The 16641-nt window shown below is 35.4% G+C and overlaps 2 protein-coding genes across 2 annotated transcripts in view; both read left to right on the top strand.

The window, feature by feature from the left end:
• tmprss13a (transmembrane serine protease 13a) overlaps nt 1-16641 on the top strand; it is a 142957-nt gene that overhangs the window by 22577 nt on the left and 103739 nt on the right. The window lies entirely within an intron of this gene.
• Nucleotides 163-9239, top strand: fxyd6 (FXYD domain containing ion transport regulator 6). The gene is made up of 9 exons (XM_087795448.1): nt 163-287; nt 2857-2910; nt 3014-3037; nt 3748-3819; nt 4750-4785; nt 4852-4926; nt 6756-6792; nt 6864-6913; nt 8508-9239. The coding sequence occupies exons 2-9, from the start codon at nt 2862-2864 to the stop codon at nt 8543-8545; spliced, it is 381 nt and encodes a 126-aa protein (XP_087651574.1). The 5' UTR covers nt 163-287; nt 2857-2861; the 3' UTR covers nt 8546-9239.

Here is a 16641-nt window from a genome sequence, read left to right as displayed (position 1 = left end):
ACACACACACACACACACACACACACACACACACACACACACACACACACACACACACACACACACACACACACACACACATGATGCTGGAGTCTATCATGAGTGTGTGTGTGTGAGAGAGAGAGACGCGGAGGGAGAGAGAGAGAGGGAGAGAGGATCACATCGAGCTCCTGGAGTCGCTGTTGTGTTTTTTTTCTCCACATGTGACGAATGTGCAGATTTGCTCACAGGTTGACTCGCTTCTGAAGGAGGATTTTCACCGCGTTGAGCCGCCGGAGAGACGCGAGGTGAGCGGAAAACACAACTGTTGTGTGTGTGCAGGGCGTGTCTGTGCGCGCGCGTTAAATATGTCTGGCAATAACGCGCGTCGAATGAAGTCTCGAGATGATCCACAGGTTGAAGAAGTCTTTAGAAAGAAGATGGAGATGTTTTTTTTTCTCCAAGTATCCATGTCGTGACACGTCGGGGAATCCTCGCATTAAGACATGCGCGTGATTCGGTGTCAGACTTTTGCGCATTTTTTTTCTTTTTCAACAGCGAATAAAGCGCACTGGGATGGAGCTCACGTCCTCCTGACGACACCCCCCCCCCCCCCTCCTCTCTCTGCGCGCGACATATTTGGGTCGTAATGAAAGGAAACCAGAACCACACCCCACACACCGCTCGTGAGGTCGTTATCATCATCATCATCATCATCAAATGTCTCGTCCGGCGCCAGGAATTCGCCCGGAGGCTGTTGCCATGGAGATAAATGAAACTACAGGAACCACGCAGGGTTGTTGTCATGGCGACATAACCTCGTTATTAGAGACGTTTTTTTAGGGCGTTTTTTTTTCCTCTTCTTCTTCTTTCTCTCCTCAGGTGGATGAAGGTTTCAACGTCACTCTTTCATTCTTAAGACAATGTTTGAGTCCAGACTGCGTTAAAATGGCGGCGAACAATTCGATTTAATAAGGGTTTACCTTAATTAATGTGACATCACAATAATTTTACACTGAATAATTTTCTCTTTTAAAAATGCATATGTATCCGACAGTGAGCACAGTTCTAATCCTCCTGGAAGTCACTGTCATTTTTTAAGTTTTAAATACATCTGTAACATCTTATGGTTTGTTCCAACAGTGCATGAACGGGATCAACATCTGCACATATGTGTGTAAAGGTTCGCACTCGTTCACCAGATTAAAAACGGATTCAATGATAAAAAAAAAAATCCATAGTGAGATAGAGTCGTGTGAGAAACTGACGTTAAATAACGTTCTCGACACCGAATGTCCTCGTAAAGCGTGACCGAGTCCGTCTTTCATCCGTGTGACCTTGAGGTTTCTCTAAAAAACGGGGGTCCGAGGGCCATATGCGAGTGCATTTACGTGGCCCTCGTGTGGTCAAAGTATGGAACTTTATCAATATTTGTTTGTGTTGACTTTAAATATGAATTTCCCTGCTTTTATTAGATGTCCCTTATTTAGTATAAGTATTTATTTTTCCTCAAAATATTTCTTTAAGTATAATAAAACTTGAAACTTAAATCATCACATTTTATATTAGGAATTGTAGCTCGTTTAGCTTTATTAAGAAATCTCATGACATAATGATATCTATTTATTTTTTTCATTCATAAGCTTTCGTTTCTTGTTCCTATATTGGTTGACGGCCCCTTACTTTCCCTTTTTTTCCTCTCCTTTCTTACAACGAAATTCTTGAACTAGTTCAACATCAGGTCATGTTTGTGTCTGGAGGACGAAGACGAACCTCTCGGTCTCGTGGAAAAGAATCTCCATCATTACCAGTAAAATCCATCCCAGCCGAGGAAAAACCTGTCGCTCTGTGTCTCAACATCGGAGGAGAAATTAGAGCGTTTAGAGAAAATCGATCCTGCTCTTGACGCCATCAGTCGAGGAGCCTCCGGTCTTTTATACAAGGTGTCGTAACACAGCAAGAAGCCTGGAGACGTTCCCTGCGTCTCGTCCCGGGCTCGTGATTGAATGATCAAACTGTCGGGGTCTATTACTCTGGCAAAGGTCAACGTGGAGGTCAAGTCGATAAAGTTTTACGTTCCAGACTTTCTACGAAACAAGCGAAGCTTTGAGGTCCTTAAAAAAGTTGTATTTACATATTTACATTATATAAGACACAAACTACTTTTTGTTTCACCAACAACAAGCTAAACTAGTAGGTATAGAGGTCAGTTTAAAACTTCAACTAGTTGTTGAATCGCTAATTTTTGCGGTAGCATATACGTAACAAATAAGGTAAATTCAATCATATTAAATTTGTGTGGGAACCTGCCTGCTTGAGACCTTGGCTCCTGCGAGTTTTAGAGTGACATTGATTAAATGAAACGGGGTATTTGTAATAGTATATGTAACAATATGAGGTTTATATGTCAAACTGTAGCACGTGAAAAACATAGTGACGATAATAAGAATTTATTACAATTAAGTGTATTTTATTTTAGGTGGTACAGTCATTTACGGACATGAGATAAGTATATTTACTTGTTAGATATTTTTTATCTTTACAATAACGCAGACATTTTAATTTCAAATATTTAAAAAAACATTTTTAATTAGAGCAAAATTAAGAGTCGCCAATTAAATAGGACTACATTATTAACAAAAAAAAGTGTTTCATGATTAATTGCTGTTTTATTTTCTTGCTTCCTCCATTAAAATCACGTGACAATACTCTGGGGAACGTCCTCCGTTAAAAACCAGGTCAAGGTTATCCGACTGGAGTGATTGACAGCTCGTGTTTGCTCTGAACGTTGTTCTCCGAGTGACTGTCAGCTTCTGCTACACGACTGCTGCTACAATGTGTCCCTAAGCATCTCCCTTTATTCCTCTGCTCAAACAGTTGCCATGGAAACCATTTCTCTTTTCCTCTCCACACTCCTGGTGTGCGTGGCAGGTGAGTACCACCTCCGCCAACCCCTGCGACTCCCCCTGTTGTCCACCGGGAGGCAGCAAAGAGCTCAACGTTAACGTTTGTGTCTTTTTTTTTTCTCCTCCAGCTGTTGAAAACACTGTTGCACCAGGTGAGTATTTGAAACCCAGATGATTATCTTCACACAGTTACCTTCAAAATGTATTAAAGAGCGAGAGAAAAATCTGAAACAAGATTAAAAAATATGGAAGTATATCAGTGGCATCATTATTCTTTCTTTATTTAAATGTTTTTTTTTCCCGAATACTTCATTAATGTAAATAATAATTAAATTATTTGTGAATTGAAAAGTTGAATTTGTATTTTCCTTTTTAATATATCAATTAAAAAGTATTTTTCTTTTTAAAAGAAAACATTCATGTTAATATATCCTAATCGTAATACTTCAAAAATAAATGTTATTAATTCGATTTTTTTTAAATTCAATATAAAAATGTTGGTATATATATAGTGACACCAGACAATACCAAAAAAAAACCCAAACTACTTGGTCGAACTTTCAGCCAATCATGTGACGCGTAGACGATCATGTGACTGTTTGGAATTTAAATATCAAAAGCATTCATTTTATTAATATTCGACTTTTAAATAGTTTTTCCGTTTATTAAAAAATAAAATGTTGTTAACCTTTCAATATATACATTATTTAATTACACAGTTCATAAATAATAATTCAATGCTTCAAAAGATGAACCAAATTTTGAATTAAAAAAAAAACATTTTCACGATTTAAATGTTAATAATGATGTTGAATTACTTCTTTAAATAAACCTCCACGTTGACCTCACTTGTCGTGTCCAGGGCTCGCAGGCGAGAAGAAGATCCCTGACAGTCCTGTGACTTCTCCATATCCACAGAGCAAGTTTACTCCAGGTACAGTAACCTTTGACCCGACATGTACTTCCTGTGTGTCAGAACTCAAACTCCCATCATGCTGTGCATGTTTTGTTCGTCGAAACATCTTCCTAAATTTAAAATAATAATTAAAATAATTAAAATATAAAAGTACTTTTGACTTATATTGTGGATTTTATACTCAATATTATCGCCTAACATTTATTTTAATTTGATACCATCCATTAATTGCAATGCGCTCACTCAGACAGCAGGTGGCGGTATATTATGGGAATTCGCTTGCAACAAAGGTAAAGAAGAGTTATACCCATTAAAATAATAATAATAATATATATGTTTATATATTTTCCTGTGAACAATTATTATAATACGTTTTTGTCAACATTTCCTACAGCTTAATAAATATGCAGTTTGAGTTATTTTACTTAAACACATAAGTAAGTAAGTAAGTAATATTTATTTGTAAAGCGCTTTTCCAGACCAGGGTCACAAAGCTCTTAAACAATCAAAACAATAATCAATAAAGTATATACTTTAAAAGGCAAGACATTCAGAGAATCACATGATCAGAAAATAATATGATTCAAATCGAACAAAATTGATTTTTTTATTTAATCGTTTCCACTTCAATAATATGATATATATTTAATATATTTAGCAAGTAAATGTTTCAAAAGTGTATCTTAAATGTGTCCAGTGATTGACAGCTGGAGAATGAGACGGATGAGACGGATCGTAAAGTGTCTTCGGAGATTGAGACTCGATCTAGTCTTGTCTGTGGTCATGATAGATAGATAGATAGATAGATAGATAGATAGAAAGAAAAAAAAATGGATGGATGGATATATAGATTGCGTACTCCCTGTAAATAGATCACAGATTCCCGTCCCTGACCTCCTTTATTTGTCAACAACAAGAAAAGTGATGCGAAGTGACTTCTGTTTACAGAAAGCACAGCCGAAGCGAAAGATCCCTTCGTCTACGGTGAGTCTCGTCTCTGAACCTCTTTGACCGAAGCGTCACCGTGACCTGGACCTGCTTCCTCCACAGACTATGAGAGCCTGAGGATCTGTGGACTGGTCTTAGCTGTCGTGCTCTTCACTCTGGGGATTCTACTCATCCTCAGTAAGTCACATCTTTGGAAAACAATAGTTAAAGATCAACTCAGGTGAAAACCCAACTCTCCTGACTCACTCACATGTTTCAAATGTTGAAGTCTTCCTCTCCAAGATGCAGTAAGTCCCTCATCATGACCATATTTTGAACTTATTAATTTATAAAGTTCTCGGCGAACAAGGGGTTATAAGAGCGGAGTCCATTATGACGTAATAATGGCTTCACTCCTCCTCCAGCCAGCTGTAATCATTCTCCGCTTTGTTAATACAACGGGTCCCTTGGAGGTGGAGACTTTCCGTGATGGATGACATGTGGTGACTAACCTTGACATTTGACCTATCACAGCAGAATGGGCGTGGTTATGGTAAACAAGATTTTAGCCCTGTTTTCAGTGGGCGGGGCTTAAGCACCTTTTTTCATATAAATACATTTATTCAAAGAGAGTTTTGTACAAACAGACACATACTAATACAAACAATAGAGTCCAACATCTATTTAAGACACACTTAAATAAACACATTAGTTGAACTTTAAGATAAAGGTAGATTAAGGACTGTGACAGTTGGATCATGATTTTCTATTTTTTCAATATAAACACTGAAAAGACGTTTACAGATTTTGATAGATGTGGTTTACATGTTGCTGGTTCAGCAGAAATGGAGACTTGAGATTAACCAAAAGTAGAAAAACATATGAACTAAATTCAAGATCACGAAAACACAAGATAGAGGTGTAAGAAAAATATCAATAGACCTAAATATAGCAATATCTTTTCACAATGTCGATTCACAACAGCACTATATCTGTAAAATATTCAACGTATTTATTTGTTATTTATTTTAACTAAACATGTTCTGGCTTTCAAATCATATTTCAATCATAGTTCTTTAAATGGTTTATGTTTAAATTAAACGTTTAAAATAAAATGATTCGATTTTTTGTCTTAACAATTAACTTAAAAATATTCACTGCATTTGTTAATTTTTGTGTTGCAATTTAACTTCCGTTCACTAGATGGCAGCAGTCATAATGTCCTTGGAAGCTGAGAGAGCAATGAAATCCTGCTAGATCCCGATGATTACTGAGGACGAGAGGATACATACACTCATTCATTCAGTCTTTAAACTGAGATCCCAGCGATGACTGAGGACGAGAGGATACAGTGCACTCCAGCAACTTTTAAAGCTGATGTTTGGACATATTTTGGTTTCAAAACAAATGAAAGTAGTTATGACTTCATCAAAAGTCATGTGGTCTGTAAATTCTACAACACCAGAGTTAAGTACTCGACAATACCACCAATATATCCTTGTTACAGTATCACAATATATCATATCGTTGCCCCTGTATCATGATACTGTTTGTCATGGATAGAAATTCAATTATATACGCTACAAAATACAGGAGTATTCCACAGAGTGGAAGAGTATTTATATAAGAAACTTTGCACCAGGCTCTACCGTTCTCAAGACCACTAAGTCAAGATCTTTGTCTTGGACTTCTCATGGTATTTGGTTCTGGTAGTTCCAGCTTGACAGCAACTTCCAGTAGCTCTAAAACAATATCACACACATGGTTTAAACTAATGCGTTACAAGGAGAGCAGAGACAAAAGTCAGATCCACAAAGTCCAGGAGAAAACGCAGAAGATAAAACATAACGAGACTACAGACTAAATACCTTGAGAGGTTTACAAATGACAATCCGGCGTCGGATTCGCTTCTTGAAGATGACACTGGTGGACTTCAACCTCCCAGGAAGAGATGGTGGAGAATCTTAAACATGTAATCTTAGGTTTCGTCATTTGGTTTTGATGATAATGAAATAACGTCTCCTCAGGTCGACGATGTCGCTGCAGCATCAGCCAGAAGCCGAGGTGAGACCAGATGTTTCCTTCGCTTCTGTACGGATGTGTTGTTTGTGTTTGACTGAAGATTCTTTGTGCAGAGCTCCTGGTGACGAGGAGGCTCAGGAGGAGACCCTGATCGTCTCCAAGGGTGAGACCAGCTTTTAACACCGACTGAAAGAAACCTTGTTTATCAGAACATGCTATTTTAAAGTTACTTTGAAATAGTAACTTAGTTACAGTTATTTCTTTCAAAAGTAACTCAGTTACAAAAAGGTACTTTTTTACTTCCGAAGTAACTTGTTTCTAGGAAAGACATTTTCCGCAGGAGAGGGTTTACGGCAAATTTTCCAAGTGTAATTTTTCAAGAAAAAGGGAAGAACAATCAATTAAATAAACAAATACAATTAAAATCTAAAAAAAATAAGGGGTGACCTGAATGTCATTTTTGTGGCCAATACAGACCCCCAGGTCTCAACAGGCCAATGTCGATTTTTGCCAATTATTTCCCTGTAGAATTGAACCCTTCTGTTACTTCAGGGTCAAGGTGACCTGAAGGACCAAAAAACAAATGGGTTTGAGGTATCCCTTGTGTTGTCTCTGGGTCAAGGTGAACGACATCAACCACTGCATATGTATTTCTGGAAGCCTGGGAGATTGTTAACCCTGACCCAGAGACATCCCAAGGGATACCACAAACGCATTTGTTTTTGGGCCTTTGGGTCACTTTGACCCAGAGACAACAAAAGGGATACCACAAACATATTTGTTTTCGGGCCTTCGGGTCACCTTGACCCAGAGACGAAACAAGGGATACCACGAACACATTTGTTTGGGGGCTTCAAGTCACCTTGACCCAGAGATGACACAAGGGACATCTCAAACACATTTGGTTTATGGGCCAAAAGCTCAAAGAGACAAAAAAAAACCCAAAGAGAGCGATGATTATAAAAAAACTCACTAAAACAACAAAAATTAGACTCAGGACAGACCAAGGCAAAGTGCGGCTTAGAATGTTATTTTGTATTTATAATTGTCTCAACTATAAATACAACTTTTGTGTGTACACACTGGAAATATTTTTCTTTAATTAGCTGAATAAGAAAATAGATTGGAAATTTGACTCAAGATTTGTAATGTATTTTTCTTTTTGTCAAAAATGATGTCATAAAATTGGTATGAAAAAAGTATCTTGTAGGAATCAGTATCGAAGAGTAGGAATTGGTGCCTGTATTATATTTGTATTTTATTCATATTTATAAGTAAGTAAGTAAAGGTTATCTATAAAGCGCATTTCCAGTGAAGACTTTTAAGGATCGGAGAAATGTGAGTTCTTCTACTAGAGCAGGTCAGAATTCTCGCTGCAGAGTTTTGTATGAACTGCAGGCGAGACAGATCCTTCTTGTTTAGACACCAAAATAAAATGTTAAAAAAGTATAAACGAGAAGAAACAAACAAATGGATTTTAAACTCCAGATTATGTTGTCACAAAATTTTCATAAATTTAGAGATTTTTCTCAGTTGAAACAGTTTCTGGTCAGTTTTCTTCAGTGTTGAACTACAGACATGTCTTTATCAAATACAACACCCAGGTTTCTCAGGCTCAGTTTGACAGACTGACCTAAGTCACCCAAGTAGCGACTCAACCCTGGAACCTTATCATCAGTTTTTATTTGTGTTGGTATTTGATTTAAATGTATCTTTAATTAAGTTCTAAATATTAAAATAACTCTGGTCTGTTTCAGCTGCAGCGGCCGCTAAAGAGACTCCAGCAGAAAACTGAAAACGCCGACAGATCATTCCTAGCTGACAGGGTAACAGAGAAGTCATGAATACACACATATATATATATATATATATAAAGTAGAAATATATACTTGAACCATGTGCGCTAATCTTTAGCCAGTGCCAGTCCTTCAGTGCTCATCTGTTGCCGTGCCTTTTGCGTGAAGTTGTCGGTGGTTGTTGGTTCAGCGTTCGTCTTTCTGTCCTGACTGTATTAAAACGATATTAAAGATGTTGATGTTTCCGTGGAAAATACGTGTGTACGTGTTGTAACTAAAGACAATCGGCCGCAGCTAAAAAGAAGAAAAGAAAAAAACAAGAGTTTGAGTATCTCCTGCTACGATACTTGAAGTAGCAGCTTCAGCTAAATCACTGCCGTCCTCACTCGCTCCTCCTCTGGCTCCGGCAGGATCAACGCCACAGACTGTAATTACGCTGTTCGTCTTTTTTCCTACCGTTTTATAAAAGGACGTCTGTTCTGGAAGGTGGAGAAAGAGAGGGAGAGAGAGAGAGAGAACGAGAGAGAGAGAGAGATCAGACACTACGTTAATAGTAGCCTTGAATCCACCGAAATGTCGACGACAAAATGTCCATTTTTGTATCCGTTGTGGTCGTTTGACGCATGAGGCCTTGTTGTGTAGATTCATTTTTGTGTAACATAAGTCAATAAAAAAAATAATCTGATTAGAAAAGTCTTTTCCTTTTTTTTTTCTTACCTTCAGGCCGACATTGAGATCTCAATGTCGTCCAAGGTCACACATTCCACTCCACACGACTTCCTGCTTCTGTCGAGTCCGAAGGTTGAAAAGATTCCGTCTTTGTCGGATCCGATAACAGACTTTATGAGCAAATATGTAACGGGCTGAGTGAGCCGGTGTTGAAAAGTGAGCTCTCAGTGTGCGTTTGTGATAGTATTTAAGTCGACTAAACCTTTTTTTTTTGATTGTGTTTAAAAACGTATTAACTCAAGAGTAAGTCAAGATTAGGAAAACACAAGATATGCAGAAGTAGGTCTAAATATGTTCGAAAATACATCAATAAAGTCTAAATAAAAAAAATAAAAAATTCCATTCACATTTTGTAACCATAGTTTATTTATGGTTTATTTTTTATTAAAGTGTGTGTGAAATAAAATAATATACATATTTCTTAATTTGCATTAAACATGCAAATTTTCAAGTTTGTTCATTTTTGTGTTGTGATAAAACGCCACTCGTTACGTCCTCTGAAGCTTAAAGAACAATGTAATCCTGCAAGATCCCGGCAATGCCTGAGGACGAGAGGATACACTCTTTTAATAATCCCTAGCTTCGGTTGTAGTCACTACTGGATCCACATCTATAGACACAAACAATTTTTCTACACATTATAGATTAGAAATACTGTTGCGAAATACTGTTGCTATAGGCAGAAATAATTAATTAAAAAGCTTTTAAATGGTTGATAAAATGTAAGTAAGTAAGTAAGTAATTTTTATTTATATAGCGCTTTTCCAGACCAGGCTCACAAAACGCTTAAACAATCAAAACAATATTCAATAAAGTATATACTTTAAAGGTCAAGATAAAACTGAGAACACAACAGGAGTTCCAGAAAATCAAGGAAAAGCCTGAAAAACAAATAAAAACATCTTAAGATGTTTCTTGAAAGAGTCAGTAGATCCATCATTAAAGGGAAAATAGCATCATTGTTTGTCGTTATACAAAATGAAATAGTTACAGGATATTTTAAAAGGTATTGTTAAATACCTTTTAAAATAAATAGACACACAGTAGGTATAAATTGGTAAAATGACTATAACAAAAATATGAAAATATTTTTTATATTTATTTTTAAACTAAAGAAATCCTGAAACAAATACATGAACATAAATGTAAAAATAAAAAATATAAAAAATGTTAACACCAAAGCTGTTCTAATAGTTATACTCCAATCTAAAATCAATATATACATATTATGCATATGGTTTGTGTGCGACTCTGTGCAATTGTGTATTTCTGTGTACATCTAACACTATCAGTAAGTTAGTTTTGAAGAAGATTTGCGTGTTAATGCAGTCACGCCACCCTGTAACACTTTATATCTTCGTTTATTTGGAATTATAGACCCTATACTCTGTAAACTACTAGTTACCTACAAACCTAGAATGTCTAATATTTCACTGATTTTATTTTTTGATCAAAAAACAAACAAGTTTTGAAAACATTTTCTTTGTAACATTGGAGTATCTAAAAGACACTTGAGTCACAATCAAGAAGAAGTTGTGTCCACGTTGACAAATAGCACAGCTGAATCATGAAGCAAATCAAAGTGTGTGTGTGCGTACGTGTGTGTGTGTGTGCATCAGAGGTGAAGTGGGTGGATCTATAACGTTGTGTTGCTCCAGCAGAGAAGTCGACCACACGCACACACACCTTTACCTGGACGGAGGTAACACAACATCCTTGAGCAGGTGAGTGACACAACACTTTCACAAGTATGTACTTTTTTGAGTATTGTTTTGATTGTTTAAGCGCTTTGTGACCCTGGTCTGGAAAAGCACTATATAAATAAATATTACTTACTTACTTACTTATTTACAAACTACACAATCTTTTTTTTAATCCCTGTCGCTCTTTCACTTTTTATACACATTGTTGTGTCTGTCGTGATTTTTTTGGACTTACTTATAATTTTATTTGTAGAAAATAACATAAGCTTGAAAATGTCCGTTAACGTACGTTTAATTCTTCACCTTTATGCACGTTTTCTTTTTATTTCTCCGTCAAAGCGACAAGATTCTCACTTTCTTCTCCTTCTTCCGTCGCGTTCATCCGCCCGATCAAAGGTTAATGAACATCAGACGAGTCGCACATTAATGAGTAACAGTCGTGTTGAACTCAGCCGAGCGTAGAAAACCTTCTGACATTCTCCAGCCAGAGAGTGGGAAATTATTAGTCTGTTAATCTGTGTAAGATAATGATTAAAGGTCGTGTGTGTGTGTGTGTGTGTGTGTGTGTGTGTGTGGTGAGTGATGGAGGGAGGCAGCCGAGGAAGGAAGAAATCAATATCACCATTAGCCTTTTAAACTTCTCGTGCAGACAATTATTGTGTAGTTAAAATGGAGGCAATTTGTCAGGATGTGTAGAGTGTAGAGCAGATCTAGAAAAGCTCTGTCGACTTTATTAAAAAAAAACACACAAAAAGTCATGATCCTCGACAACAAGCAAGCTTTTGTGAGGCGGCCTGGTGGATGTTGTCGTCACTTTTTGTTCAGTGTGTGTTTTGATTTTCTTTTCCAGTCTTGTCAGCTGAACACACAAGCAGGCGGGAAACATGTCGTCTCCGAAGGGTGAGGACGGACGAACCGCTTATTATCTGACGAACCACCAAGATGATGTGTTTCTGCGGAACAAACATGACGAGGACGATAAATACTGAGTTTATCTTGAAGCTAAATCTATCCGTTAAACGTATTGTAATGATTAAAAAAAAAGAACAATACTGAAAGAATTGAACATTATTATTTGGAACTTGAAAAAGTGATTTTAGATAAGATAATAGGAGATGTTTAGCTAAAATAAAGGGTTTTATTCGGGATTATCTCTTGTTTTTCAACAGGTAAAACTAATTCAAATTAAATAAATGATGTTAACGTTTGATTTTTGTCACCACAGGTGCTACTGTCGATCCAGACGCAGACTTTGTTTATGGTAAGAAAATTGTAACAAATATTGAATAAAACGTGTTTGCTAATGTGAGCGGGGGAAGCGGTTCTTAAGATAAAGCTTCTGATTGGTCGTTCAGACCATTTAATTATTTCATTAAAGAGAAGTGAAAAAAAAAACTACAATTTTATGGAGGATTTGAATTAGGATATAATTGTAAAGTTCAAGGACGCAATGAACATTTTGGCAGTGAAACACTATTGTGACCTTTTGACCCGTTAGGCTCAATTAGATTGAACCACTAATGGTATTAATAATAATAAAAAAGTATATACAAACAATAAATAAATAAATAAAATAAATGTAGGCTGATAACATTTATGGGAAAAAACAAACACAAAATGGATTCAATGAGCTGCTTGGCAGAGGTCTACTCTCCCTCTGTGCTTTTCTTGCTTTTTATTTCTCTTCTTTCCTCAATTTATAAAACTAGTTGTCTAGACAGCACCACAAAAATCTAAGAGTGTGTCCTTGAACTGTACAATAGTTTCCTGAAAATAAATTGAAATACTCATATACTTATTTTTTAAACTTATTACTCCCTTTTTTTTCTTTTTTTTTTAAACTTATTTTACTTTTTATATATATAGATAGATAGATAGATAGATAGACATATACATATATATATATATATATATATATATATATATAGATGTAGGCTAGAAAAATTGATGCAAAATTCCAGAAAATTGATTAAGACGAGCTGCTTGGCAGAGGTCTACTCTCTCTAGGTGCTTTTCATGCTTTCTTTCCTTTTCTCAGTTTCTAAAACTAATTGTCTGATGTTGTTTTTTATTTCACGTTTAGAAACTAAAAATGGACTTTTGTATCGATTAAAAAACAACATGACAAACCAGATGCATTTATCATCCAGAAAATATTTAATTATCGCAACAACATACGTTTTGTTACGTCTTTGGTTAATGTCTGAATGAATGAATGAATGAACGAATGAATGTCTCACTGGCCTTCACACGTCAGTGAGTCTATATGCTTCACCTGTTATTTTATTACTTTGTCAGAGTTAATAATTGATCTTGTTCAACGTAAGCGGTTTTGCTCGACCTTCACCTTGTGACCACTAGGGGCCAGTAGAAAGCAATTTATTTTCTCCCTTTCCGTCCTCGCGAATACAATCATTAAAATATAGAAACGATAACATTAGAGAAATATAATTATCTAAAACATTTAACAATATAAAATAAATCTTCTTCAACTTTCAGACTATGAAACACTGCGCATCGGAGGTCTGACCTTCGCTGCCATCATCGTGGTTCTTTCTGTTTTTCTGCTGGCTGGTAAGTTAACATGATGCTCATATAAAGTCATTCCTGTCGTTTGAATTTGCTTTTTTGTTTTTAATGAATCGTTGACTCTAATAAATGAAACTTCTTCCACCAGGTAACAAAATCTTCAGATGTGGCAAATCCAAGGTACTGAAGGTTTTACTGGCATCTAGTGGCCACAATAAGCATTGCATATATATATTTTAAAATTAATTGAAACATATTAAAATGATTATTTGTGATTTTCCACAGCCTAAGAGGAGTGCAGAGGAAGACGTATAGACTGATGTTATGTGTTTAAGACTTTTGTACGAATAAAGCGTGTGTAACCTATTCTGTGTTTTATCATTCCTTCAATATTATGAATAATATTTCATTTCATTAAACATCTTAACGATACACAGGATATAATTATATTCTACACAATATCATACATTTTTATTTCAGGAAAAAAACAAGTTGAATGTAATAGTGTTGAAGGTTATTTTTCTTCCATTAAAAACTAAATCAATTCGAGAATAAAATTGTAATAATTAAAAATGTAATCATAATACTGATAAGGATACGGTTATGTTTACATTTTGTCTCTTTGTCCTTCTGTTAACAATAGCAATTGCTAAAATTATGATAAGATTACATTATTAATTGATTTGTATATTGTGTTGTATATTTGTACTGGTACTAAGAAATAAAAGCAGGAAGCTGAAATATATAAAGATATAACAAACATCTATTAAACAAATCTGCAATATGTTTTAACATATCAAAAATAAAAATGTTAAAATTTTACATCAAATTATAATAATGTAAAGGTATTGTTTAAGTTTTAAATTGTTATGGGTATTTCTATTCACAACATTTATAAAAAATGTTACAGAAGAATTACAAAACATTTTTTTTATATATATATAATAACACGATTACTAAGCAATTAAAAAAAGAAAAAACATAATAAAATCTGATAAAATGTACTTTAACACAATGTACTCAATAGATCAGCAATATATTCAATATATCTTAAAATCAAATGTAAATAAAAAATTATGAAAGTTCAATATTTATGATTACATTTTTTTTCAAGGTGTAGCTATTCACAGCAACTATGAAAATGTTCTTTAACATTCAAACTCATTGATTTATTTATTTTAATAGTTGTTATAACACTCAACAAATTCAACAAATCAGCAATATTTTCAGTATATGAAGAATAAAACTAAAATTCACAAAGCTAAAATAATTTCAAAAAGGAATATTTTAGTTAAATTTAATTTTTGATATAATTCCAAATTTACTGAGCAATAAAATAATAAAGGGGAAACATAACACAAATATCTTCTTAACTACTGACTCCTTTAAGAAACATCTTAAGACGTTTCTATTTGTTCAGGCTTTTCCTTGAATTTCTCGAACTCCTGTGTTGTTCTCAGTATTATCTTGATCTTTAAAGTATGTACTTTTTTGAGTATTGTTTTGATTGTTTAAGCGCTTTGTGACCCTGGTCTCGAAAAGCGCTATATAAATAAATATTACTTACTTACTTACTTACTTATCTTCAATATTCAAAGTTTCTACTATAAATACACTTAAATATTTACATTAAGGTTATAGCTTGGATAAAGCAAATATTCTAACCGTCAACTTAATTATAAATGAAATGCTTAATTAATTTAAATGTTACATCGAAAAGTTTATTTTAAAAATACTAATAAAATAAATAAAAAGTAAGAAAACAAACAGATCAAAGCGCGTTAAGCGGAAGGACAATAATACTTCTCGACCACAAGATGGCGGCAGAAGATTTCACGTAAACAGGAAGTTCCTCAAATGGCGCCGAAACTTGACAGCGAAACTCCGGAGAACAGCAAAGGTAAATAACGTGAACATGTAGAAGATATACACGGGAAAAAAGCGAAATAAATCCCAACGTTCGGTTGTATTTAAGGAAAAATCGAGATAATATGAAGTTGGTTTCACTCAGTCATTCATTAGATTTAAATATTTCTGTCTTGTCTCTTCGTCATGGTTAGAGAAGAAGAAAAAATAACCTTTTTTAATGCCAAAGTTGTGAGAAATAAATCTTCTTCTTCCTCTCACTGTCTGCACAGAGCGTGGAAAGACGTCTGACCGGTTGAAGCCTCCAGGCTTCACCGTTTTCCGTCAGGGCTTGAGTTGAGCCTGAGAAGCCATTGAAGTGTCAGTTCACTGGTAACTGATAACATCAGCCTCAGCAGCGAGAGGAACAACAAACAGGTACAGGTGAGAGTGTCGGGCAGAGACTCTTCCCATGTCGACAGGTCAAAGTGCAGCAACTGGTTTCTCTGCCATGTTTGTTTAGACCGTGACCATAAAGTCATTCTGGCTCCGTCGACTCCATCAGATGGTTTATGACCTCATAGTTCGCCTCCAATATGTCTTTTTATTGAGGTGAAAAAACACTCTGACGCAGTCGAACAAGAGTACGAAAAATAATTTCTGTCATGAACAAACCTTTTACTGTAATTTCTAATAGAAACTTTTTAACATGGAGTCAATAAAGAGTGTGCAGGCCTCTGCCAAGCAGCTCATTTTCATCTATATTGCATTATTCAGGGCTTGATTTCATCTTTTAATAAGATTAATGTAATGTGTTTTAAAGCAGCTCTAGGTAGTTTTGGTACCTTAACATTTTTGTACTAAAATGTTTTCATAAAACTTGTGATGACAACTTAAAGGGCCCGATAACGGTATAGAAACAAAGTTCAAGTTATGTTATTTACAAATTTCATTATCCACGATCTGATTCATTACCTCATTGATATCCATCCTTCATTCTGACGATGAAAGTCTGGAAACGGGAAAAACTGCTGCACACCGAGACATGGCAACTTTTGCGACATTTAGCGAGTGCTCATGGGAAATGTGGTTTCCCGTCGGGCTTAACACTACCACTTTAGACCACTGGCGTCGCTCGACTTAAAATCGCATTGAATTGCTTTAAAATATACATTTTATCAAAAGTTAAATTGAAGTAAATTCAATTTGGAGTCTACAGCAAACATCTGCAAAGTGCGGTCCGGGGACCACGTGCAGCTCGTTGGCTGTATATATTCGGCCCTAATAAA

Source organism: Callionymus lyra, chromosome 7, assembly GCF_982586985.1.
Source record: "Callionymus lyra chromosome 7, fCalLyr1.hap1.1, whole genome shotgun sequence".
Classification (NCBI taxonomy): domain Eukaryota; kingdom Metazoa; phylum Chordata; class Actinopteri; order Syngnathiformes; family Callionymidae; genus Callionymus; species Callionymus lyra.
The sequence above is the reverse complement of the archived record's forward strand: the minus strand, read 5'-3'. Positions and strand labels throughout refer to the sequence as shown.

Excerpts from the sequence above, each read along its gene's own strand:
- fxyd6 (XM_087795448.1), top strand. The coding sequence starts at position 2,862 with ATGGAAACCATTTCTCTTTTCCTCTCCACACTCCTGGTGTGCGTGGCA. Across the intron at positions 4,786-4,851 it reads GAAAGATCCCTTCGTCTACG|ACTATGAGAGCCTGAGGATC; the intron begins GTGAGTCTCGTC and ends CTTCCTCCACAG. Across the intron at positions 6,793-6,863 it reads AGCATCAGCCAGAAGCCGAG|AGCTCCTGGTGACGAGGAGG; the intron begins GTGAGACCAGAT and ends TTCTTTGTGCAG.